The sequence below is a fragment of the Lissotriton vulgaris genome, chromosome 8, assembly GCF_964263255.1.
Source record: "Lissotriton vulgaris chromosome 8, aLisVul1.2, whole genome shotgun sequence".
Taxonomy (NCBI): domain Eukaryota; kingdom Metazoa; phylum Chordata; class Amphibia; order Caudata; family Salamandridae; genus Lissotriton; species Lissotriton vulgaris.
In genome coordinates, this window is record NC_141696.1 from 233,527,482 (window position 1) to 233,553,011 (window position 25,530).

General features: G+C 45.0%; 1 protein-coding gene across 4 annotated transcripts in view; it reads left to right on the forward strand.

Moving 5' to 3' along the window:
* Positions 1-23,419, forward strand: part of GRIK1 (glutamate ionotropic receptor kainate type subunit 1) — a 959,769-nt gene extending 936,350 nt beyond the window's left edge. For 2 of the 4 annotated variants that reach the window (XM_086934009.1, XM_086934011.1), the window contains one exon: positions 22,947-23,419. In XM_086934009.1, coding sequence (XP_086790135.1) covers positions 22,947-23,102 — 156 coding nt within the window. In that variant the 3' untranslated portion in view covers positions 23,103-23,419. The remainder of the gene's footprint in view (positions 1-22,946) is intronic. The other 2 variants (XM_086934010.1, XM_086934012.1) reach the window with 1 other exon arrangement.
* The last annotated feature ends 2,111 nt before the right edge of the window (positions 23,420-25,530 follow it).

Sequence of the window (25,530 nt, forward strand, 5' to 3'; positions counted from 1 at the left end):
AGACTTCTCAAAAAATAACCCACTGTTAACTAATGGGTGGCCTCTGTCCTCCTGTTCCGGGATGGACGTATAGTGTGGATAAACGTGATGGAACACCCAACATTGGTATAAAAAGAAAAAAATGCATAACACCTGGGAAGAAATCAAACAATTGTATAACTTCTGCAATAAATAGATCTGCAGCTACACAGAGCTAAAGAAAGGTATGCAGCCAATATGTTATTTTACACACCAAAATATTACTTTAGATAAAAAAGTGCAATAGAGGATGCAGAAAAGTAGAGGAAATGAGAGAAGAGGGACAAAGTGCACAGAAATTGGTTTGTGATAGGAAAGGGAACAACTAGGAGATGGCAGGGAAGAAATAAGAGAAAACTTGGCAGGACCGAAACTCTTGTGTGGGTACCATAAAGTAATGAGACAACAGAAGTTGAGGTCTATCATAGAGAGATGCAATGTGAGGTGGCAAGGCAGATAAAAGGAGAGGGGTTTTAGTGTCTCACCCTCCTGTCGTCGGTTCCAGTCCAGGAAGTAGGATGCTAGCGAACCCTGTTCAGTGGCAATCCTATTCTTTACAATGGCAGCATGAGTTCCGAATGGAATGCATGCTCTCATTGTAATGAGCAGGGGTGCAGTTCAACCCTGCACCCCATGGTGAGGTGCCTGCCACGGGGTGCCGGAAACAACAGGGGGGCACGATAGGCTGCCATTCTGCAGCCTTACACCCATGGGGGCCTTGCTGGGGACCCCAAAATACAGATTCCTAATGCCTTTCTGTGTCTCGAAGCCCATCACATTAATGGCATTGGGATTGGGAATCTGCCACCGTAATCCCTCGCCTGGAAAGAGACGGCTGAGGGATTACTGCAGGTGTTCTGAATGGCGGACGGGCTCTCCGAGCCCATTGGAGCCAATCGGAAAACCAATTCAGATTCCCTTCTGACTGACCCCATTGAAATGGGCTGGTTGGAAAGGAATCTTACCAGCCTATTACAATGTGGGCTGAAGGGTTCCAACCAATGGTCGGAGCCGTTCCAGCCTGCATCGTAATCAGGCCCTAGTGGGAAAAACCTAGACAAAAAAGCCTGGAAGCCTATTTTTTTTAGGCAGTCTTGACACCTTTCCTAGTCCACTGATGATGAAAAATGTTCAAATCGCAACTTTTTGAAAAGATCTTTTAACTTCTTCCCTGGACTTCCAAAAGTCGCCAAATTTGAGACAAATAATTTTAGGGACCAAGGTATGGGCTCAGTTCCCAAGTCAAGTCCACAGCAAAATGTTGCGTTAACTGATAGATGGGTTTCCTTCACAGTAGCTCCAACTCCTTAAGCCCGTAATATCTAACCCTAGTTGGAATGGAGTAGTCTCAATTGGGCTGACTACATAAATTTTCTGTTTGACAGCTATCTACTGGTCTGTTCCAAGTGAATGCAATATCTTCAGTCTCCAAAGTTTCTTTATTTCCCTACTTTAGGAGAGAAGTTCCAACAGATAGTCAGACTCCCTTAACAATGTTTTGTAGGTGAGCTAGAGGCGGTCTTCCTTAACCCTTGAATTAGCGTCAGAGTGCAAACATTCATGGCATTTCTCTCCACTAGTCTGTAACATCCAAATGGTAATTAATTCAGCATTTAACAGAAACCTCTGCTTCTTCTCTTTTGTTCCAATATGCTTTATACTTGAGAGATTCCTTGCAGAAATGTTTTCAAAGAGTATGCTTTGCTCATAATTGGGGTCGACACTAAGCAAATGACACCAACTTTCTTGTAGTTTCTGCCCGCATTCAAAACAGTGCAATTCTGTTCTTATTGCAAAAACATGCTTTGCTGTATTTTGCAGAGTTATTTGTACCACACAGGGCCGGACTGGCTACTGGGCAGTTTGGAATGCCGCCGAGCTGCTGGAAGATTTTACTGCAATGGGGATTTTGTACATGGAGACCTGCGTGTACTTCAAAATAATTAAAACAAAACGAATTTTGTTTAGTACACGCAGGTCCCCATCAACGATGTTAGCCCCCAGCTCAGCAACATTCCAAACTGCCCGGTAGCCAAACCGGCCCTGGTCCCACTGTGAACCAAAATGGCATACCCAGGCTTCAGTTAAACTTTCTTTTCTTGCTCTCCCAAAACTGACCCCAAAGACAATCCACTCCTGCCTCCAAAGCATCAAAAAAATTCTCTATTCTCCAGCTAGCACCTGGAAAGGCTTTGCCTTGGCTATAAGAGTGTTCCACGTAAAGGGTGCAAGCTTGATAGCCCAATATGACTGGAATATATAGCATGGTGTGAGACTCTGCTTTCTGTTCAGCCGACTGCATGGAAATCCTGTGAAACTCAACACCTAACCACAGTGCTTCAGAGATAATACAGTATGAAGTTGAACAATTAGGTGCGCACAACAGGGCGCTTTTCTAAGAGAACAAGATTAGGACTTTTGCTATAAGTAAGTTCATAAGGCAATTTTGGCAAGTTGTATAAGATATATCAGCTGTGTAGATAATACAAATACAAAGTTTCTGTTGATGATGCCATACCTACCTACATGATGCAAATTTTGAGTTTGTAGGTTTTCCAGACAAAGGTTAGGCCAAGCAGTGCACTTCTTTTGTGTTCAAAATATTTTAGTCATTTTCCAAACAATATAAGGCAATTAAAAAAAACAACACTTAAAGGTTACAGGTTGCAAAAATAAATAAATAACATAAACCTGAAGCAATCCTATATAAAAACATCTTAAAATAAAAACTGATCATATGTATGAAAATAGAATCTAAAAAAGAAATAAACAGGAGCTGCTACATCTATAAGTAACAACCTAAGTTAATATAGGAATGACCACCATAAAACAGTATTAAATCATTACATGTATATAAAAATATAATCATCAACCGGGTTCCAAAACACTTGAAAAAAGCATTACCAGAAGAACCAGCAATGAATGTGGTGGCACATTGTCTTTTGAAGGTGATCCAAGACCACCAGATATCAAATTATAATAAAGATACATCTTTCCAAAAGGATGTAATTGATTCAGTAGCAGAGCAGAGCAAAACAGTCAAATAACATGTTATGGGAGTCAGAAAACCTATAAGTTAAAGCATGCCACTTACAAACAATCAATTTATGAGTAGGAGTATCAGAAATAGAAAGTACTTTTGTAACAACACTTCACACATCAATCCAGAAATTTTAAATAACAAGACATTAGAATAATACATGTGTTTGAGGACCATCAGCTTTATTACAATGCCAATGCAACAAATTATCCAAAGTTTAGATTTGAACATTTTACAAGTAGACCATAAACAGTTAAATAAAATACAATTGTTTGCTTGATATAAAGCAACAGAAAGACAACCAGACAAGCTAGATAATAAGATTTTCCTCCATGTTTCTAAAGAAAGATTTAAAGAAGGCTTTATACTCCAAAAATTGCAAATACAAATTAAACTATCATCCCCTATATTATTACTTTTTGTGGATTTCAGAAACATTTCAAAGTAATTGTTTTTTAATAGAATTTAAGAATTGAATACCAAGATATTTATTATTCTCTTTTTTGCCAAAAAATGTCAGTATTATTTAACGTGTGAGGAGTGGAATGAACACTTAGGGGCCCATTAGGATCTCGGACGGATCGCCACAGCCTGCATGGCGGTGGCGAACATCAAAAGACCTCTCAGGAGGCCCTTGTAGTTTTGCCGAAAAAGTCTGAGTGGCCAGGAATTCTTTGCCTTTCATGAATAACGGATAATCCTTGGAATTCTTCTTGCCATCCTCTCCAAATCCGGCAGTTGGATCAGTCGCTGGTTCTTCCTCTGATCTTATTCCTTCCTCTGGTGCCCCATATATTCCCTTCTCTGCAACTGGGATTCTCACCCTCAAACCCTGGTGGGGTTCTGCCAGCACTTCTTCAAGCTCTCAAAGCTGGAGTTTATGATAGAGCTAGGTCTTGTTTTTGAATTATGCTCTGCTCTTTGCGAAATTGACACTGCCTTTGATTGAGCTAGACGCATTTTGGCTTTAAAGCCTACTGCTGAATCGACTTTAGCCATTAAATTTGACTGCTTTAAGTGCCTTCCCATTTTCGCCTTTGAAGTCTGGGGTCTCTTCCAGCAGCGATTCTCAAATCAGAGCTAACCTTCCTTTCAAGTCCACAGCCACCGAAGTCCTCGTAAAAAAAAAGCTTTATCTTCATCCGTCAGCTTCCCGCAATCAGCCCTTGCTGTACATCAGAGTCCAAGAAGAGATACACAATCCAGCACCCCAATACTATTTCACCACCAGGAGTACGGGTTGTAAAAGACTGCAAGACCCTTTCTGCCGCCGCCGCTGCTACTACTGCCGCTGCGTGGAGGGAGATCGCGATGACGGAAGCAACCCGGGGGCATTTCGGGTGGACACCGGATACAAAGGTTTGCGGTCTAGTGGCCCGACCCACTATTTAGTCCATGATTGGCTCGACGTGCAGTGGACGCGCGCAGCGGGCGCGCTGCTGGCGTGCCAGAGGTGCGCCAAGGGCAAGCCCGTCTTCGCCCGTCCGCACCTGGATGTCACCAGGAGCCTAAACCCCTGCCAGTTTTATCCCAGATTCTGCCAAGCAGAGGGGCTACCACTGTTCATATACTCGGAATGATTTACTAACGATCAAGTATGCTCTCCCCAAACCCCGTAAGCACTTAGTCGACCATGTCCCCTCCTTCTACAAGTCCTGAAGAGCTGTTTACATGCAGGAACTGTAGGTTACAGAGCATTGCCTTAGATGACGAGCCTTGCCTTAGATAACACTTTAACGCCATGCACACCCCCTTACGTGATAGAGAGCCCTACGTCCTGTGTGAGCACTCCGCAAGGTCGTGGCTAGACCCAGTCTACTAACCTAACTTGGAACTGTTTTTTGGCCAATGTAAAATCCCTCCGAAAACACGCCATTAACATTTGGGACATCCTGTTCGAAAATGACCCCCACATCGGGTTTCTGACTGAAACCTGGATCAAACCCTCCTCCAACTCCGCAATTACGATGGCACTCCCAGATGTCTATCGAATTCAAAAGCTCGATAGGCAGGATGGGTGGGAGGAGGCATAGCCATCATACATAAGGACTCCATCACTATCTCTATATTAGATCAGAAGTGCAAGGACTCATTAGAGTGCATAATTTTCAGACTTGATTTGCACCCCCAACATAGTTGGACCCTTGTATAAAGACCCCGGGCCGACTGCTAGATTTTATTAACTTACTGATGGAATTTATCTCCCCACACGTTATCTCTACCCAAAACGTTTTACTTTTGGGTGATGTTAACATCCACAGTGAAAATGCCTCCAACATCGACGCATCAGCCTTTCTAGCAGACTTGGCCAATCTTGACCTCTTGAAGATCAACCTAGCAGAACATACATTAGACCTAATCATAACTAATTCCTCCAATATCAGCTGTAGGGAAACTCGGCCTCTAACCCGGTCAGACCACTCCCTGATAAACTTTCAAATTATGAGTCCTAGAAACCATCCAACCCCCAAAACCTGTGGTCCGCGTTGGTAGAGACAATGGCATAAACTCAATCCTGACCAGTTCCAGACTACCTTCTGCACCTGGAACAGTGTCACAGACACAGGTAGCGTAGAAGAACAGCTCACCCACTTTAATTCCATCTTACAATCCACTGTTGATCGCTTAGCTCCCCTGAAATTACAGAACCACCCTCCCAAACACTCTCCATCCAGCTGGTACTCTTCGCTTCTGCGGACAGAAAAGAGCCTATGTAAGAAATTAGAACGAATATGGCGATACTCACATAGTGCACAGGATAAAGAAAGATTCAAAGCAGCACTGTCCTCATACTATTAAAACATTAAGTCAGCATGCAAGTTGCACATAGCCACCCAACTAGAGCAGGCCGGCAATAACTCAAAGACTCTATACCAAATCCTGAAGTCCTTTTACGAACCCCAAGGCATGCAACACTACAGAGGCCCCTTCCCAAACTCTATTTGACAACAGAAAATAGACACTATTTACCATAAAATAACCGCTGCTTGTGGTGTCCATAAAAGTAATAAACCCTCGCCAGAACGCTCTGGAACTTCTGTCACCTCCAAGCAACTACACAACTTCTCATCTCTTATCCCTGAAGAGGTAGATTCTCTGATAACTAAGGTCAAATCAGGGTCCTCCTTAGATGTAATTCCAGCAAAGATATCCCTCCGGCTTGCTAAACAACTCGCTACTCCATCTGTACCATCCTCAATAGTTCCTTAAGGGATGGCAGATTCCCCCTTGAATGGAAAGCTGCACAAGTCATTCCAATTAGGAAAAACCTTATAGCCCTCATAGATGAACTGTCCAATTACTGCCCCATCTCTCTGCTCCCCCTGCAGAGCAAGCTAGTAGAAAAATATGTCAACAAGTATTTATCTGAGTTAGTAGAATCCACGCATTGCCTAGATGTCTCCCAGTCAGGCTTCCGAGCCAAGTACAGCACCGAGTCTCCCTTGATAGAGGTAACTGATAACATCAGAATGGCACTGGACAAGGGTCAGGCAGCACTCCTAGTGCTGCTTGACCTATTGGGCAGCCTTTGACACCATCTCGCACCAAATCCTACTGGAGAGAATGAAAGACATCGGGGTTGAAGGGGCTGCATTGAAATGGTTGGCAGATTTCCTAACGGATAGAACTCAGACAGACACTATGGGCACTTTCAGATCCAAAACCACCAAAGTAACCAAGGGAATACCGCAGGACTCATGTTTGAGCCCTACCCTTTTTAACATATATGTTTCTCCCCTGGCTAAACTAATGAAGACACTATGGTTCAGCCCCATTTCCTATGCTGACGACACTCAGCTCTTGCTGTCTTTCTATAGAACCAGCCACGACATCCAACTCCTCTTTTCAGAAGGCTTAAAGACCATTGCCGCTTGGATGAGAGCCAATTTCCTTCAAATAAATACAGGGAAATCGGAAATTATGTTGTTTGCATGCCCAGGTATATGCTGGTCATCCAGCTGGTGGCCTAAGGAACTAGGCCTTGCGCCCACCCCGAAAACAGTGGTTAAGAACCTGGGAATCCGCATTGACCAGAAACCTACGCTCTAAGCACATGCCACCACCAAAGCAGGAACTTGCTTTCATATACTCAACCTCCTCTGAAAAGTGTTACCCCTATTACCATCATCCTATACGCTCAAAATGCTGATGCAAGCGCTAGTGTTAAGCCAACTGGATTACTGCAATGCATTGTTGGCTTCGGCCAACGAGGCTTCCCTGGACAAATTGCAAGTAGTCCAGAAAACGCTGCCCGGTTAGTAGAGAATGCCCCCCTTAGAACAGCCTGTTATGTTATGTTATGTTATGTTATACAGAGGTTTTATATAGCGTGCGGCTACTCAGAAGAGTGTCCCGACGCTTTGAATTACACACTAATCTCATAACACAACAGGGAAAGTAAACAAAAACAGAAGAAAAGGAAACCTAATAGGGCCCGAAACTAAGAGGTGAAAAGCCAGGTTTTAAGCCCCTTCCTGAAGGCCAACAAGTTAGGAGTGCTACGCAGGGACACAGGCAGTCTTGATAACTCTTCTAAACAAACTTCACTGGCTCCCTATGAGGAGCCGGGTGAAATGCAAAATCTGTTGCACTGTACTGCACCAGAGGACCCTGAGATCCTCCAACAACAACCTGCTAAAACTAGCTAAATTCAACTTAAAAACCAAAGGGGGTAAAACCCTGACCCATCTATCCTCCAGAGCATGGAACTCCATGCCCCACCATCTGAGGTCCCTGACCAAGGAAGCTCAGTTTAGGAAACAACTAAAAACATGGATCTTCAGTCTATCAGATGAGTATGTGTTGGATGCCATCTAATCCTGCCTCTATAACCTCAACTTTATGCATACCTTCCAGTTAGCGCCAGGATGCTCCTTCCGGAGCGATTGTTGCGCTCTACAAATACCGTATACCAATACCAATACCTGTCTAACAAACTGTCAAGGTATATACCTTCCAGGCCTCTTCGGTCTGGATCCAAGTTACTTCTCTGCACCCCTAGAATTAAAAAAGCTTGTATGGGTGACAGGACATTTATATACCGTGGCCCCACTCCATGGAACAAACTTTCCTGCCAACTACGTGAATGCCAGAACCTCCCACATTTCAGGACGCTGCTAAAAACCTATCTCTTCTAAGGTATGCTTGTTTGGTTGAAGATCGCTGTCTGAGCGTGGAGATACCCCTGTCGGGTTGCTTTGGGCGCTATAAAAGCTCATAAATATCAAATACTTGGCCGAAGGCAGAGGAGAGGAGCCTGTGGTCGCTAGTGGCTACACAAGGGCCTCCGGCCGCCCCTCTCAAGATTGTTCCTAAGCATATCTCATAGCGAATTCAGCATTTGATCACTCAAATTGGCGCATGGGTAATAAAATGGAGCTTAGGAGTTTTTAATGTTTCCAGCCCCATAAGGAAGCTTTAAGTTATCACCCTACTTCAATGTATTATTCTAAGAAGGTAATTGTTGCCATATTGGAATATTACATGAAGTTTCAGTGAGCACTAAACGTTGCATTTTTCACTAGCATCATTGTGAGTAAGTTTTGGAGCTTCATTTCCCACGTACGTATGGTACAGGTAACACATAGATATCACTTACATTATGCTTGGAGCAAGCTCATATTGCTCAAATAAATCAGGATTAAAGTTTGAATGCTTCTTTTTGTAAAAGTGATATTTCAACCTCAGCATTGAGTCTATAGCAACAGTATGGCTTTGGTAGTGTAACACACATGTACTACTTTGGCGGTCATTGCATATTGGAAAGGCTCTGCATCTGTCAAACATCAAGTGACTTAACGTGGAAATAAAATCTGGGGTATAGAAAAAACTCCTGGAAAACTCTTCAAAGAACTCTTTTCTTCTCCGGGTATGTTTCTACCCCCATTTTATTGGATTGTTTCAACTTTTGCCTAACTTCAGATGACTCTGCTTCCTTTTCAGTTATGATGTTAAGATGCCAATATCTTACATTATGCTTTCATAAAATTCCAATATCATTATCCTATTCTAATTAGGATAAAATCTGCTTTAGTTGCATGATGTTTCGTTTCTGTTTACGTATTTTAATTCAATGTCTCTTAAACTGGAGCTTTTTTATTCATTTTCCAAATCTGCTCATTTAGATTCTGGACCATTTAGAAATATTGCGTTTGCTTCGTCTACAAACCAAAATGATGAGATGAAATATTCATGCATGTGGGCCTGTAAGTGTATTAGACCACTTTGTAGAGAGGAGAAAGGGAAAATATGGATACAAAACAGATATGAGTACACAGCACTAGACCACATCAAGCATGTATAACAGTATTAGGGAGGGAACATACATAAATAATAAAATATAAAATATTATGGAAAAACAGTAAAATAAACTGGGTATAAAAGTACATATTATAGGATATTAGTGAAAGAAATGGCAATACAATCTACATATCTCCATGCATAAACTAAATACCAAAAATACCAACATTATACAAAATGAAGGAAGAATAATATATATGGGGAATATAAGGAGGCCAGTATATTGCAGGAACAGACAAAGAAAAAAGGTTTCCAATGGTAGCACAAATGGAAATCGTATTTGAACTTCATAATTGAATATCATAGAATGGGTTTCTGTATTAGAGAATTATTAAAATAGTACAAATCGAGTGCAGAAAATAACTTCATTGTGTTTACCAAAATCAAAAATAAAATCATGCAAGTGGATGAAACGTGTGTAGTTTTCTTTTTCTAGCAGTAAGAGACAGATGTAAACGTGTAACAAATATGTAAAAGTAGGAATGCACTTTATAAAACACAACAATGCATTTTTATAAGTTCTATATTCATGTCGAGCAAATACCCGGACAATTAGCTTTTTACCTAAGGTGTAATACCTTGAGCAGAAAACCGTTTTAATCAGTAAGTCCACAGTTTTGACCGATCATTAAGAGAAACTAATATGTAGCAGTAAAGCAAAGAACTTCTGGCAAATGGCCGATTATTGTAGTTTATTAAATTGTACCTTAGTTATCAAAACTCTGTTTATAGTACAACAATAATGCTCAGATATCATTCACTTCCCTAGATCGAATTTTTTTTCGATCTAAGAACTATAGCGAGGCAAGCATAGATAACCAGTGATCTAGATTATGACCTGTCTATATGGCTAAGAGGATTCATTAAAAACTGTGGATGCATGCATTGACTCGAACATTCTTTAAATATTCTTATAGTTAGGTGACTTCTTAAACCAGAACAATACTGGCTTAACTTCAAAAATATCCTTTAAAGAAGAAATCCAACGTTTAAATTTTAATGGGTACTCACAAACTTTCTCTCAGGGGCCAAATTTACAGTGTGGTTTGTGTCCGAGGGCCGCACTGGTGGGGGTGGGGTCAGTGGGGGGGCGGGGGTAGAGCAACAAAAAAACTGTGACCATGAGGTTGAACACAGGTCCCTGCAGCAGACGCCTTCGTCCACTGAGCTACCAGACCCGGCATACACATCTCTATCTCTATCTCTATCTCTATCTCTATCTCTATCTCTATCTCTATCTCTATCTCTATCTCTATCTCTATCTCTATCTCTATCTCTCTGCCTCCCTCCCTCTATCTCTATCTCTCTGCCTCCCTCCCTCTATCTATCTCTCTTTGCCTCCCTCCCTCTATCTATCTTTGCCTCCCTCCCTCTATCTATCTCTCTTTGCCTCCCTCCCTCTATCTATCTCTCTTTGCCTCCCTCCCTCCATCCCGGTCTCCCTCTGTCTCGCTCCCTCTCACTCCCTCTCTTTCCCTATCTCACCCTCAATCTGACTGTCTCACTCCCTCTCCCTCTCTCCTTCCCTCTCCCTACATCTCCTTCCCTCTCCCTCCCCATCATTCTCCCTCCCTCTCCTCCCTCTTCCTCCCTCTCCCTTCCCTCTCCATTCCTCTCCTTCCCTCCCTCCCTCACTCCCCTTCCCTTCCCCTCACTCCCCTTCCCCCTATTCCCCCTCTCCCTCCCTCACTCCCCTTCCCTCAACCTCACTACCTCCCCTTCCCTCACTCCCCTTCCCTCACTCCCCTCCCCTTCCCTCACTCCCGTTCCCTCACTCCCTCCCTCATTCCCCTTCCCTCACTCCCCCTTCCATCACTCCCTTCCCACACTCCCATTCCCTCACTCCCCTCCCCTTCCTTCACTCCCTCACTCCCTCACTCCCTCACTCCCCTTCCATCACCCCCTTCCCTCCCTCCCTCACTCCCCTTCCCTCACTCCCTCACTTCCCTTCCCTCATTCCCCTTCCCTCATTCCCCTTCCCTCACTCCCCTTCCCCCACTCCCCTTCCCCCACTCCCCTTCCCTCACACCCTCACTCCCCTTCCCTCCCTCACTCCCCTCTCTCCCTCACTCCTCTCTCTCCCTCACTCCCCTCTCTCCCTCCCCCTCCCTCACTCCCCTTCCCTCACTCCCTCACTCCCCTTCCATCACCCCCCTTCCCTCAACCCCTCCCTCACTCCCCTTCCCTCCCTCCCTCACTCCCCCTCACTCCCCTTCCCTCACTCCCTTCCCTCACTCCCCTTCCCTCACTCCCTCACTCCCCTTCCCTCACTCCCTCCCTCACTCCCCTTCCCTCACTCCCTCCCTCATTCCCATTCCCTCACTCCCCTTCCCTCACTCCCTCACTCCCCTTCCCTCACTCTCCTTCCCTCATTCCCCTTCCCTCACTCCCTCCCTCATTCCCCTTCCCTCACTCCCCTTCCCTCACTCCCTCCCTCATTCCCCTTCCCTCACTCCCCTTCCCTCACTCCCTCCCTCCCTCATTCCCCTTCCCTCACTCCCCTTCCCTCACTCCCTCACTCCCCTTCCCTCACTCTCCTTCCCTCATTCCCCTTCCCTCACTCCCTCCCTCATTCCCCTTCCCTCACACCTCCCTCCCCTTCCCTCACTCCCTTCCCTCACTCCCCTTCCCTCATTCCCTCACTCCTTCCCTCACTCCCCTTCCCTCACTCCCTCACTCCCCTTCCCTCACTCCCTCCCTCACTCCCCTTCCCTCACTCTCCTTCCCTCATTCCCCTTCCCTCACTCCCCTTCCCTCACTCCCTCACTCCCCTTCCCTCACTCCCTCCCTCATTCCCCTTCCCTCACTCCCCTTCCCTCACTCCCTCACTCCCCTTCCCTCACTCTCCTCCCCTCATTCCCCTTCCCTCACTCCCTCCCTCATTCCCCTTCCCTCACTCCCCTTCCCTCACTCCCTCCCTCATTCCCCTTCCCTCACTCCCCTTCCCTCACTCCCTCACTCCCTCATTCTCCTTCCCTCACTCCCCTTCCCTCACTCCCTCACTCCCCTTCCCTCACTCTCCTTCCCTCATTCCCCTTCCCTCACTCCCTCCCTCATTCCCCTTCCCTCACTCCCCTTCCCTCACTCCCTCACTCCCCTTCCCTCACTCCCTCCCTCATTCCCCTTCCCTCACTCCCCTTCTCTCACTCCCCTTCTCTCACTCCCTCCCTCACTCCCCTTCCTTCACTGTGCCTCCCGCACTCCGTCGCCCTCATCCCTCTATCACCCTCATCCCTCTATCGCCCTCCTCCCTCTGTCTGTCTACCTTTTTCTGTCTCCATTTCTCTGTCTCAATTTCCCTCCCTCTGCTCTGTCCCTCTACCTCCCTCTGTCACCCCACCCTGCCTGTGACACCCGGGCTGTGACAGCTTCCCCAGCGCGTTTTCCCAGCGCGCACAGACACACAGCCCCACCCGAGTATTTCACAGGTCTTCAAAAAGACCATTTGATTGTGAATGGGGCATAGCTGTCTTTCACACCCTCTCGGCGCCCCTGCAGCTCCGCCGGAATAAATTGCCCGGCCCCCACAGAGTAGCAGAGTGTTTGCAGACAGTCTTAGTAAACACGGGTACTCTGGCTCATGGTCCGCGGGCCGCCACGGAAGGCTTGCCGGGCCGCTGCTGGCCCGCGGGCCGTACTATGAGTACCCGTGGTTTAAAATGTACATTTGCATTATCATAATGCACCCCAATAGATATTTCTAAAATGTATTTTCGTTAATTTTCAGCTGAATTTTGGCAAAGTACCAAGATTTTGGCTGCATATAGGGCTATTGTTACCTTTTGCTGCATAAACCTTTACTACAGCAGGAACATAAAATGACCCTACTTTTCTGTGAAATGGCAAGAATGAGACATTATGGTATACTACTCTTAATTCTGTCACTCCATGATAGTTTGAGAAAATCGTACACTAAGATTGTCATAACTTTCAGTTAAATCAATCCATCCACTCATCATCGTCATGGAGTTCACCTTTGACCTTACATTGACCCACAGGTATGAGCAGTCACAACAAAATCTGGAGTGCTCTTGATGTTTTTGCAAGCATAACCACAACATTAGTGAATAACGAAAGTAGAGTATATAATACTTCAAATGTGGTGTGTCCAGCCTGATTAACCAATGAGCTTGAGTGCAGTTTGAAAGTTTTTTCAAGTGACAAGTTCCCGAAAAACACCCTGGGCTGTATAAATAAAGCAGACTTCTATCTTATCTGTGGTGGGGGATAAATGTAAAGTGGCCGTCAGCATTTATCTCCCAAGATTCCACATTAAAGAATTTCGAGTTATCACTTGCTCCAATATTCATTAACTACACACAGTCCTTTTCTTGCTTTGCCTTTAGAAATGTAAATGTGTATACTTGACGAACTCAAGAGCTCCAAGAAGAACTGCCGAGCCCTCGAGAAAGCCTGGAGAAGGGAACCCACGCCGGACAACAGGACCACCCTCAAGCTCGCCACCCGGAAACACCACCAACTGATCCGCATCGCCAAGAAAACGGCTTTCAAAAACCGACTGGACAACAACGCACACAACTGCAAGGAGCTATTCAACATTGTGAAAGAGCTCTCCAACCCCAACGCCGGAAACAACGACATCACCCCTTCGCAAGACCTCTGCAACTCCCTCGCCTCCTACTTCCACAACAAGATCGCAGACATACACTACAGCTTCAGCACTCAACCGACGCACGCCACGACCGCAGCAACGCCACCCACCACCAGCCTCCGCGCCTGGACCCCGGTCAACACCGAAGAGACCGTCCACACGATGAACTCCGTCCACTCCGGATCTCCGACCGACCCCTGCCCCCACCACGTCTTCAACAAAGCCGACGCTGTCATCGCACCCCACCTGCGGGACATCATCAACACCTCATTCGACACCGCCACCTTCCCCGAGAGCTGGAAGCACGCCGAACTCAGCGCTCTACTGAAGAAACCTACAGCAGACCCCACCGAACTCAAGAATTACCGCCCCATCTCTCTACTCCGGTTTCCAGCCAAAGTCATCGAGAAGACCGTCAACAAACAGCTGGCCAACTTCCTCGAGACGAATGGATCCCTCGACCCATCGCAGTCCGGATTCCGTGCCAACCACAGCACCGAGACCGCCCTCATCGCCGCCACTGACGACATCCGAGCCCTGATGGACAACGGGGAAACAGCGGCCCTCATCCTCCTAGACCTCTCCGCGGATTTCGACACGGTCTGCCACCGTACCCTAGTGCAGCGCCTCAGCAACATCGGAATCCAGGAGAAGGCGCTAGAATGGATCGTCTCCTTTCTCGACGGAAGAACACAAAGAGTCCGCCTACCACGGTACACGTCAGAGGCCACCAAAGTCATCTGCGGCGTCCCTCAAGGATCCTCACTGAGCCCGACTCTCTTCAACGTCTACACGAGCCCCCTCGCGGCCATCGCACGCCAACACAACCTCAACATAATCTCCTACGCCGACGACACCCAGCTGATCCTCTCCCTGACCAACGACCCCGCCGCCGCCAGAGCCAACCTGCACGAAGGGATGAGAGAGGTAGCCGAGTGGATGACGACGAGCCGCCTGAAGCTGAACTCAGATAAGACGGAGGTCCTCATCCTGGGCTCCTCGCCCTCCGCCTGGGACGACTCCTGGTGGCCCCCCACCCTGGGCACCGCACCCAAACCGACGGACCACGCACGCAACCTGGGTTTCATCCTGGACTCCTCCCTCTCCATGACCAGGCAAGTCAACGCCGTCTCCTCGTCGTGCTTCAACATCCTGCGCATGCTTCGGAAGATCTTCGGTGGATCCCCACAGAGACCAGGAAGACCGTCACCCAGGCCCTCGTCACCAGCCCACTAGACTACGGCAACGCACTCTACGCCGGCACCACTGCCAAGATCCAGAAGAGACTCCAGCGCATCCAGAACGCCTCAGCCAGACTCATCCTCGACATCCCACGACACAGCCACATCTCCGGACACCTAAGAGACCTGCACTGGCTCCCGGTCAACAAGAGAATCACCTTCCGCCTCCTTACCCACGCACACAAAGCTCTCCACGACCAAGGCCCGAGCTACCTCAACAACCGAATCAACTTCTACGCTCCCAAACGCCACCTCCAATCCGCCAGCCACGCCCTCGCCGCCGTCCCACGCATCCGTAGAGCCACTACAGGAGGAAGGTCCTTCTCCTACCTGGCCGCCAAGACCTGGAACTCCCTCCCGGCCGACCTGCGCCTGACCCAAGACCACCTCTCCTTCAGGAAGAAGCTCAAGACCTGGCTGTTCGAGCAGTAGCACCTCGCTCAATAACTAATTACACACCAGAGGCCTGAGGCACATTTCTACCATTTGGATCATGTAAATCTGTAGTACCCACCTATTAGTCATTCACAACAATGGAAATATAATCAATGATACACCGTGTGGGAACCAGTCTTTACAACAAGATTTTTACATTGCAGTGCCTTTACCACACATTTATTACCACATACGTTTTTTTACCATGTGTAGGCATTTACCACTCATGTCTTTAACACACATTTAAGGTAAGTGTGGAGGGTTTGGGTTTTCTATCTTTAAAGGGATCTTGGTCTCATGGTTAAAACTGAGTGACAGAGTTGGTGGTAAGGGTGGTCAGCTCAGGTGTGATTCTTGTCAGTTTTATTGAAGAAATGAATTATTACATGAAAGCTTTTATTTTGTGGTTTACAAAGAGGAGGAATTCAGATTTTTCAATTGTTTTAGCTTTATTTAGCACCTGGCATCCAAATCCAGAAAGACACATTTTGAGTCATTCAGTGTTATTGGTGTATTGATGCATAATTATATTTTTAACAATTAGTAAGATGACATGAGGGTCCATATATAAAGTGAATATGCCATGGAAGGCTTTGGACCTATGGGCTACTTTTCAAGAAACTCGGCCCAATTCTTGTTCCTCTGTTAATGAGAATCCATTCATCATGTGTCATTGGTATCATTCTAGGATGATGGCTTACCCATGGAACACCTAGAATTAGTTATCCCTGAATTATGCTGGGGGCACTGCTTTCAGAAGTGGTCAGCAACAAAAGTTGGTAAAAAGACAAGTGAGCATGGACAATTGTTTTCCTGTGTATATAAATCAGTTTAGGCCATGGCAGCACAACCACTACTTGATTTCCTTCTGTTTACCTCTTTGATCCAGGGATTTGTCTGCTTGTATTGTATTCCAGTGCCTCTGGAGAGTATTGGTTATAGCATGCCTTTTAGGGAAGAGATAGCTGCTGGTTATTAACTGGATGGCAACTTTCCAATTGTGTTCTTACTGATTATGGGCAAATGTACTCCTTCTTTGCAACCTTACTTCAGAGGTCATGGGCTGGCAGGCAGTCTCATTTGTGGGGTATTTACTAAAGAAGGTGTTTCTTTCAAATTTAACCCTTTCGCTGCGGCGGCTATTCCGCCGCAGCGCTAACGGGGCGGGGCGACCGAGCGGCGGCCGCATGCTGGTGACAGAACCGCTCCGTCACCAGCCGCGGTTGAGCTGTGCTGGTGACGGAGCGGTTCCGTTATGACCCGCCCCGCTCAATAGAACGGCCGCGCAGGCGCGAAATCAGAGCCGCGCAGGCGCGGCGGCCGGGCCATGACGGAACCGCTCCGTCATCAGCACAGCCCAACCGTAGCTGATGACGGAGCGGTTCCATCATCAGCAGGGAAGGGGTTAATGTCAAGTCTGGTGTAAACATCAATAATCAAGAATGATAGGCAAGTTCACCAACTCCAAGGCTGTTTATTGGAACTCACTACTTGCATTTAGTGTCACATAGATATATCACGTTTATGGAATATGCAAAGCACTGGGCTTACCTTGTTAAATGGGCAAAGCCTAAGGCATTCTACCAGGGAATGTGTGACCTTTTGCTCAATCTCTTGTATGGTGTTGTGTTATGGTAAAACCTCCCTCTACTTATTGTACCCTATGGGCTGATCTATAGTCATGTCAGGGTGCATGAAAATGCATATCTGGGCCATACAGATACAGAGACTGCAGATGTATTTCTTATTACCTTCTTGTACTAGAATTGTACTATTCTTTTCAGCATGTTCTATTTGGATTCCTCAAATAGGTTGTTTGAATTTCGTAGTGGACATCAACTAATGTAGATGTTTGAGGTGTTGTTTATGTTAGTGGTTATGTAACCTTAATTGAAGGTTTTATAATGATAAGGTCATTTTGCTACCTTGGCCATTCTTCATCTGGGAAGTGGCCTCTCAGTTTAACATCAAACTGTTGTTCTCCGGGACTTGTGACACGGGTTTGGATAAGTCCTGGAGCAGTCTTGGGGATCTACTTGGACTGACAGAAGGGGTTTAGAGGAGGGTGTCCCAATGTTGCTCAGTCTTTGTTTTCAATACCATAATGGTGTGAACCTATAAAAATGTAGGGTATTGAAGAGAATGACCCTTGCCCAATGAACATGCAGATACTAATCTTTATTTACAAATCTAGGGTAACTCCACTCAACGGGCTCTTTCTTGGGATGACTGAAATGTTTTTCTTTTTAGGATACCCGTAATGCTTGTGCCTGATGAATGCAACTCTAAAGTAATACTGTCTGTTGGTGGTAGATATTAATGAAGAAGACTTTTAGCCATCTCGTTGTGCACTCTGTGGTAGAATAAAGTTTGGCTATCTGTGTAAATAAATCACAAGGTGGCGAATGATGCTCAGGACTATACTTTCAGATATTTCTGAAATTGGTCAGGCGTGCTTATGTTGGTACAGCCTCTACAGTGTAGGAATGGGCACAGAGAAGAGGAATGAGTAGTACTCCTGATATTGCTTTCTATTCATCATTAGCACACTAATGCCCTGATTTTGGATAGTGCTCTATTTCCTACATAGGTACATAAGGAGCAACTGCTCATGTTACATGAACAAATATTAGCAAAGCCAGTAGATCTGGGTTGAATATGCTAGCTCATGCAACATAAACTCATTAAAGTTAGGCAAGAAAAGGAAGCTGGACAGTATTTAAGGTTGTATGTGTTTGTTTCTAAAGTGGGCTATAGTTGCAAAGTAGTCCGTCTGGCAGGTCATTGGCAGTATTAGCTTAGCCAGACCCGAGTCACAAAGTGCCTGCCAAGCTAATGGCTGAAAGAGGCTGATGAAAGAAAGCAAGTGGTTGAAAGGGGTGGACACAAAGCCAACCCAGAATATATTGTAAACCAAAAGTCCCATTGACAACTATGCTATCACAAGCAGACAGAGAAAATAAATTATAAAGCCAATTGTAGGGCATTGCAACAATTCCTGCTGATCAAAATATATCTATGGTACCCAGAGAAGTTCCTTACTTGTACAGGACTTAGGCACCTCTTTGTCTCTTAATGTTGGGCACTAAAGTAATGTGAAGACATTAATTTAATGAGGAGCTGAGGTACATTAGTTATGCAGATAGGTTACCAGCACGGAGATTTGAGAAGGCCTAGGAAAAGTAACACTGGCTGCTCACCACTTTCACACCTGACTAGAATAGAGGTCAGGTTCAAAACACCAGCAGAGTATCGCAATGCTGCTTTTTCGAGATAACTGTAACCAGAAATCTCACCCTGAGTCCTATTCTTCATCCTCAAAAACTCTCCTTCACTGGCTGTCAATATGAGTACGGTGATGACCGATAGGTGGACTTGGAAATTTTATAAAGGATGTCACAGAAAGGTGAGCTGGGGATCATCCATTTTCACCAAATGAGGTGGAGTTATGAAGTACTGCAAAACTCTCTTTTTGTAGCAGATGAATTGTGTGTTTTGGCGTTGAGATCAACCTTCCATAAACTGCCGAAGACGTGTGGAACCTAGTGTAATGAAAATGTTCTGGGAAGTAATCAAAGCATTACTCATTCTCCGACCAAATTTGCTGCATCAATTGAAATTGCCCTTTTACTTCAGAGTATTCATTACCTGCTTAACCATTCCGAGACAACATACGACGTTCTCCAAGAAAACAAAATAACCTCCCCAAATGATTTATTGTAGGAAAGGGCCTCTTTTGACATGGTTATCCCCCACTTTTTCCTTGATGCCTGATGTAATTTTGAACTGTAAGTGCACTGGGTCCCTGCTTACCAGGGTCCCAGTGACAGAACCCTTTCCCAAAACTGTACAATGATTGGCACAACTTCAGCCACCTCTGTGAGTCTTTAGAAAATGGTAGCCCTGGTATATAGGGCATGGGTCCTGAATAGGGTCCACTGGGGCTGCAGCACCAATTGTGCCACACCAGAGACCCTTCACCAAGACCATGTAAACTGCCACTGCAGACTGTGGGTCTTGGTGCAGTGAAAACTGAAGACTCAACATGGCACACAGCCTTGTGTGCCATGCCCTCACAAACTGCATGGGATCTAGGTATGTCACTTCTACTGCAGGACTTACAGCCTTAAGGCAGGGTGCCATATATCCCATTTGTGGACATATCTGCATAAGTAGATATGTCCTTGCAATATTCGAACCATTCTTGGATAGTGTAAGAGCATAATAAGGGTGCATATGCTGGACACTTGTCATTTACGGGTTTCCTAGCTCAGTGATGGCTTTGTTGTACCCTAAGATGTTTGTTACCAAACATCTTGTCTTAATAAATCCTCTCTGGTGCCAGTGTGAGATGAATTAATAAATGCACACAGGATACCCTTTAGAGGGTCCCCAGAAAACCTACCAAGCACTGCGGTGGTCTCTGACTAGTCATAGCCAGTCTGCCAGACATGTTTCTGACCTTATGGGGTGAGACCCTGAGCTCTCAGAGGTCTGAATCAAAGCCTGCTCTGGGCAGAGGTGCTTCACACCACCTCCATGACAGAATGGCCTACCAGAGCGTGAAGTTTCAAAGTTATTGCTGCCCGGGCTTCTCCAGATAGTGGCGGATGCCAACCCCTCGTTTGTGCTTCACATTTGGCAGGAGGACAGGGGGGAACATTTGTTAGATGAGGAGAAGTGTTCACATTCAGCCAGCACCACCCCTAAAGTGTGGCAATATAAATCTCTCTACTGAAAATCCGCCATTTTGAGATGGTAGAAAAACAACCTGTCAGGTCTAGAGTAGTGCCTCTTTCCTCAGAAAGTGGTCACTTAGAGAGTCTAGGTACCCTTAATGTAGGTAGCTGGCTGGCTACTATCTGCCTCCCCAATTAAATCCCTAAATTTAGTATTCAGGTGGCATCCCTAGACCTTAAACCGAGATCTGATGGACAAAAAGAAGAAAACAACAAAGAAGACTCACTGCCCGAGAACTGAAGCGCTGCTGCTGAAGAAATTAGGGCTGAACCCTGCCTGCTGCCTCTAGAACTCGACAATGATGGTGTGCTGTGTTGTCCTGAACCTGTGAAGTCTCCGAGAACCCCGGAGCTCCTCTAGCCTTCGAGAAATTGCCAGGAACCTCCCTTGGAGTGAAAGTATCACTCCTTGTTCACCGCAGGCACTGATCCCGCTGAGTCTGGTTTGTTGACATGCTGCTCCCCGATGACTTCGGTGTAGCACCCACACAAAAGAGTTAATCTGCTCCTGAGGGTCACATCTGTGTTCTTACCAAGTTTCAAGGACCAGGGCCAACCGGAGCCGCACCATACTTATAGCAGGGGTACCAGACCCCCTACAGCAAACAGCGAGACTAAGAGTCCATCCCGGACACCAACTATTCCAGAAGCAAGCACCTGTTGAGGGATGTTGAGACCCACATCCTGAGTGGCCCAGCTGTCGCGTAGTCACCTCTCCAAGTTGCCTGCTCCTGACTGCTAGGACTTCTCGACGCACTATCCCGGCTGATCTTTCTGCTCTGCACCGGCCCGACAGGCCCTGGTAACGATGAACCAGCTGTGCTCCCATGGTCCTGCGGCCCTTGTGACCTCCTCCCTCCAGTGGGACCCACCAGACATACCTGCAAGTCGTCCTGTGCAGTGTCTTTCCAGATTACCCCCCTTTGTCGTAGGTCACCAGCTACCAAAAACCTTTAGCACCCTGCTCCCGGCCAACTTGGGATGCTCACAAACTTCTTCTGCTGGAACTTTGGACCTGGTCCTGCTATCGACCTAATTATTGCCTGATTTTATATGGATTTTTCAGCTTTTGTCCATTGATTTCAATTTTGCGTAATTGCTAACAAAAATTATATATTTTACGAATTCTCAAAAATCGTAACTCCTAAAGTACTTACTGTACATCGACGTTCTTAGTCTTAAAAACTACAGAAAGCTTTATATTATTTTTATAAATTGCTTTCAGATTTATTTTTGAGTGTGTGTCATTTATTCCTCTGTGAGTATAATACATGCTTAATACTACCCGCTGATAAGCCTAGCTGCTCACCCACTCTACCACAAAAAGAGCACTATTGTTATCTGCTTTAACCTTTGTGTACCAGTGAGGACTCAACTGGACTCACTGCGCAGTGTACTTCATTTTAGTACACTATATAGAGAGCCAGTTTCCAACATTTATTATTTTCAAATGTTTAACAGAAGCAGCAGATTAGGATGCCCTTACAACATGGACTGAAATGTATAAGTAAAAACGTTGAAAAAGAATGAAAGATGTTAAAAACTGAAGCGTTTGGTAATACTTAAAAGCAGAGGGTGAAATGTTTTTTTCTCTGCATCTGTCTTCTCAGTTCCTCTCATGTTTCTGAGCTGTTTTCGCACAAAATTGTATTTGACCCCCAAGGTGAAATTTTGTCACCTGAACATTGACAGAGCGCGCTTTTATTCAGCATTGCATTCGCCCTCGGTCAGCCTGGCTAAATAACAAATTGTGAAATGAAAAGCAGCCACAGTGAATCTACTTCCTGTAACCGTAAATGTGTTATGTGCCCTTATGCTGATGTCAAAATTGAAACAAATACATGTAATTGAAAAAAGCAAACCTGCTAGGTCTGAGCTAGTAAAATGCATTTGTGTTTTGAGATACTAATGCAATTAGAATGAAAGAGCAAATTGTCAGTGAAGACTGTTAACCTATATGTTATTTATTCTGAAACTGACTAGATTTTTTAAATTTGGTGATTTAACGAGTCCAGTCAAAAAACAATTGGGCTGTTGGTTCTGGTGTGTGAGAAACACTGTTAATCTATGATATAAAGGAAATAAACAGGAGCCTAGCTAAAAGTGCATATTTGATGCAGGTTTACGAAATGAATACACAAAATGTGACCAATTACAATGTATTAAAACTTATATCCTTGGTTATTTGCAATTTTGCAAAACCTTGCCTCTTGCAGATGACCTTTGCTCTCACGCAATGTGAGAAAAGGTGAAGAGGTCTGTTATATCCTGTATAAATGTTTCTCCTATGTTACCCGGTTCCTAGCTGCTCAGCCAGTGTGAGTGTTCTGAGTAGAATGTTGGTGTGATAGAGATGATTGAATCACAACAAGTTCACAAAAACAAACTGGTATTCGTGCTTTTTTATGAGGTATAACTCAATAATAGAAAGAATGTTTGTAGGTCATCGCAAACTGTTATATTCCCTTATGGAAGAAGTGTGGTATACATGGCGTGTGGCCTGTTCATGTGGATTTCCGCTTTTGAATTTCTGTCATAAACTGTGGTTTTGTTTCTCACAGTGTCTGTCTTTCAACGCTATCTTGGAGGAGCTTGGAATCTCACTCAAGCACCCAAAAAGGTTGAAGAAAAGATCGAGAACAAAGGGAAGATCATCGTTCACAAGTATCCTTACTTGTCACCAGAGACGGACAATACGAAAGGAAACCATGGCATGAATACGGAAGCCCTGCCCCAGTGTTGTCAGAGGAAATCAGAATAGTTACTGTGGACCAATCAGTGATGGAGGGATTCCTGATGATAAACTTTTGTTCTCTCCCAGAAAAAAAACTTTTTGCGATTTCCTTTTTATACCAACTTTGGAAAGGCACACCAGTTTCAGACTCTCACAGACTGAAGCATTGCTAATCAGAATTTGGAAAGTACCACGTGATCTTGTTTTGAAAAAAATTTATACGATCCCCTCTTTTGCATCCGTACACCTCCCACTCCCTTTGCAGTGAAATATGTCCTTTCTAAATAAAATAAATTTTTTCAATAATGTTGAATCCGAATGTTTTCTTTTTTAGTTTTAGTCTCTCTTGGTTGTAATTGAGCATAGAAGTGCAAAATTGTGCATTTAATATATTGTTATAACTGCCTGTGAACATTTGATATGAATTACTACTACACAAGGTATTTATCAGATTTTTTTTTTAAATTTTTAGGAGAAAAAAACCCCAAACCAAGTCTACTTTTTGATCAAGGCTTTCGGGAACACTTAGGGGCTTATTTACAATGTTTTTAGTAAGTTTACTACTGTTCGATATTCACAAACTACACTTTTGTACCAACCTAAAATTTGTTGTAACATATACTTTTGCAGTAAGTACCTACCTCCATTATTTTCAATGGAAGTGTGTTGCAGTACCAGTTACTGAAAATGTGTGGTGCTGGAATTACTACAAAACTGTTAGTTACTGTTAGAAATGGGGTTTCTGGTTGGCAATGGTATACAACTAAGCCAGGCAGAACCCACCACTCTAGTGAGGGCAAGGGAGTTATACGCTGAAGATAACCCCTGCTGACGCCCTTGGTAGCTTGGCACAAGTAGTCAGGCTTATCCCAGAGGCAATGTGTAAAGAGTTTGCGTAACACACTCACACTGCAGCGACACACTAGGCACACCACAAAAGAAACTCCACTCAAGGTTATATAAAAATAGCCTTTGTATTATGATATCCATAAAAACACATTAGATCACAATCACATCATTTATTTATTTAATTAGTGTTTTATAGAGCGGGAACGTGACCCTTTAGGGTATTAGATCGCTTTACAGGGATAACAGCTTGTATACAAGTATGAAATAGTCAAAGAAAAAAGTTATAATAAGTAGGAGGAAGTGAAACATTTGGGGAATAAAAGGGTGAATGCAATGTTCAGATCATAATGCAGAGAAATCCAGCAAATACATTTGAGGGATTACAAGGTCAGTACAAAATGGATGGCAACCAGTCAGTCGAAACTCTAGCGGCAACAAAAATAAGCAAAGCCACAATGCATGATTTATGGGAGAAACTTGCCCACTAGGAAGGTTTTGGCTTCCTTTTTAATTATTGACAGAGAGGGAATTCTTCTGATGAAAGACGGCAGCAAGTTCCAGATTCTTGGTGCGGCCCCAGAGAAAGCACAATTGTAGGTTTTTTTCTTTCTGAAACGGGGTGGCTGGAGCACAAAGTCTCTGGCGAAACAGGAGTTTCTGGCTCCTCCCAAAACCATGATTTTCTGGGTGAGATATGCAGGGGATTTCGTATGTAGTGCTTTGTGGGTGGTACATGCCAGTTTGACTTGGATTCTGGCTTCAAAAGGAAGCCAGTTCAGCGCCTTTTGATGTGGTGAGATGTGGTTGAATTTTTTTGAGCCTGTTAAAAGTCTGGTCGCGGCATTGAGGCAGGCTTTTAGGGGGGTCCTGGAGATAGTGGGCAGGCCTGAAAGGGTTGAGCATCTGTATTAAACTCTGGAGATAACTAATGCCCGGACTGCCATTTTTAGGTCTGAGGCGTCAAGGAAAGGTTTTAGGGCCATATTATCTAGAACGGGCGATACATTATCGCCCCTTTTATCATCAGGAAACTGCAGCTAAAGCGGTGATAATGCGCTTGATAATAGGCCCTTGTGTATTCCCATAGAAGTCCAAGTTAACACCAGAACCTGGGCTTCTATGGGAATTCACAAGGGCATATTATCAAGCCCATTATTGCCGCTTTAGCAGCAGTTTCCTGCCGATAAATGCGGTGATAATGTATTGCCCTTTGTTTCCTTAGGTAGCTCAGGTGAAACCTGGCAGTTTTACTAATCGAGTTGATGCGGTCCTGCATATTCAGGTTGCTGTCTCAGTTTATTCCGAGAGATTTGGCAGGGTCCACTATGGTCGGTGTGCAGTTTAGTGCTGTGATTGACTTTGTCCATTCACAAATGTCAGTGTTACTTTTAGGGGAAGAGATTAAAGGAACTCCATTTTTGTGCATTTAGTTTGAGCTGGTTGCAAGCAAGCCATTGAACAGTCATCTTTAGGGCCTCATTCAAAGACTAGATCTCCTGTAGAGATGAGATTTTGATGTAGATCTGGGTATCATCGGTAAATATGTGGAAGGAGATAATGGC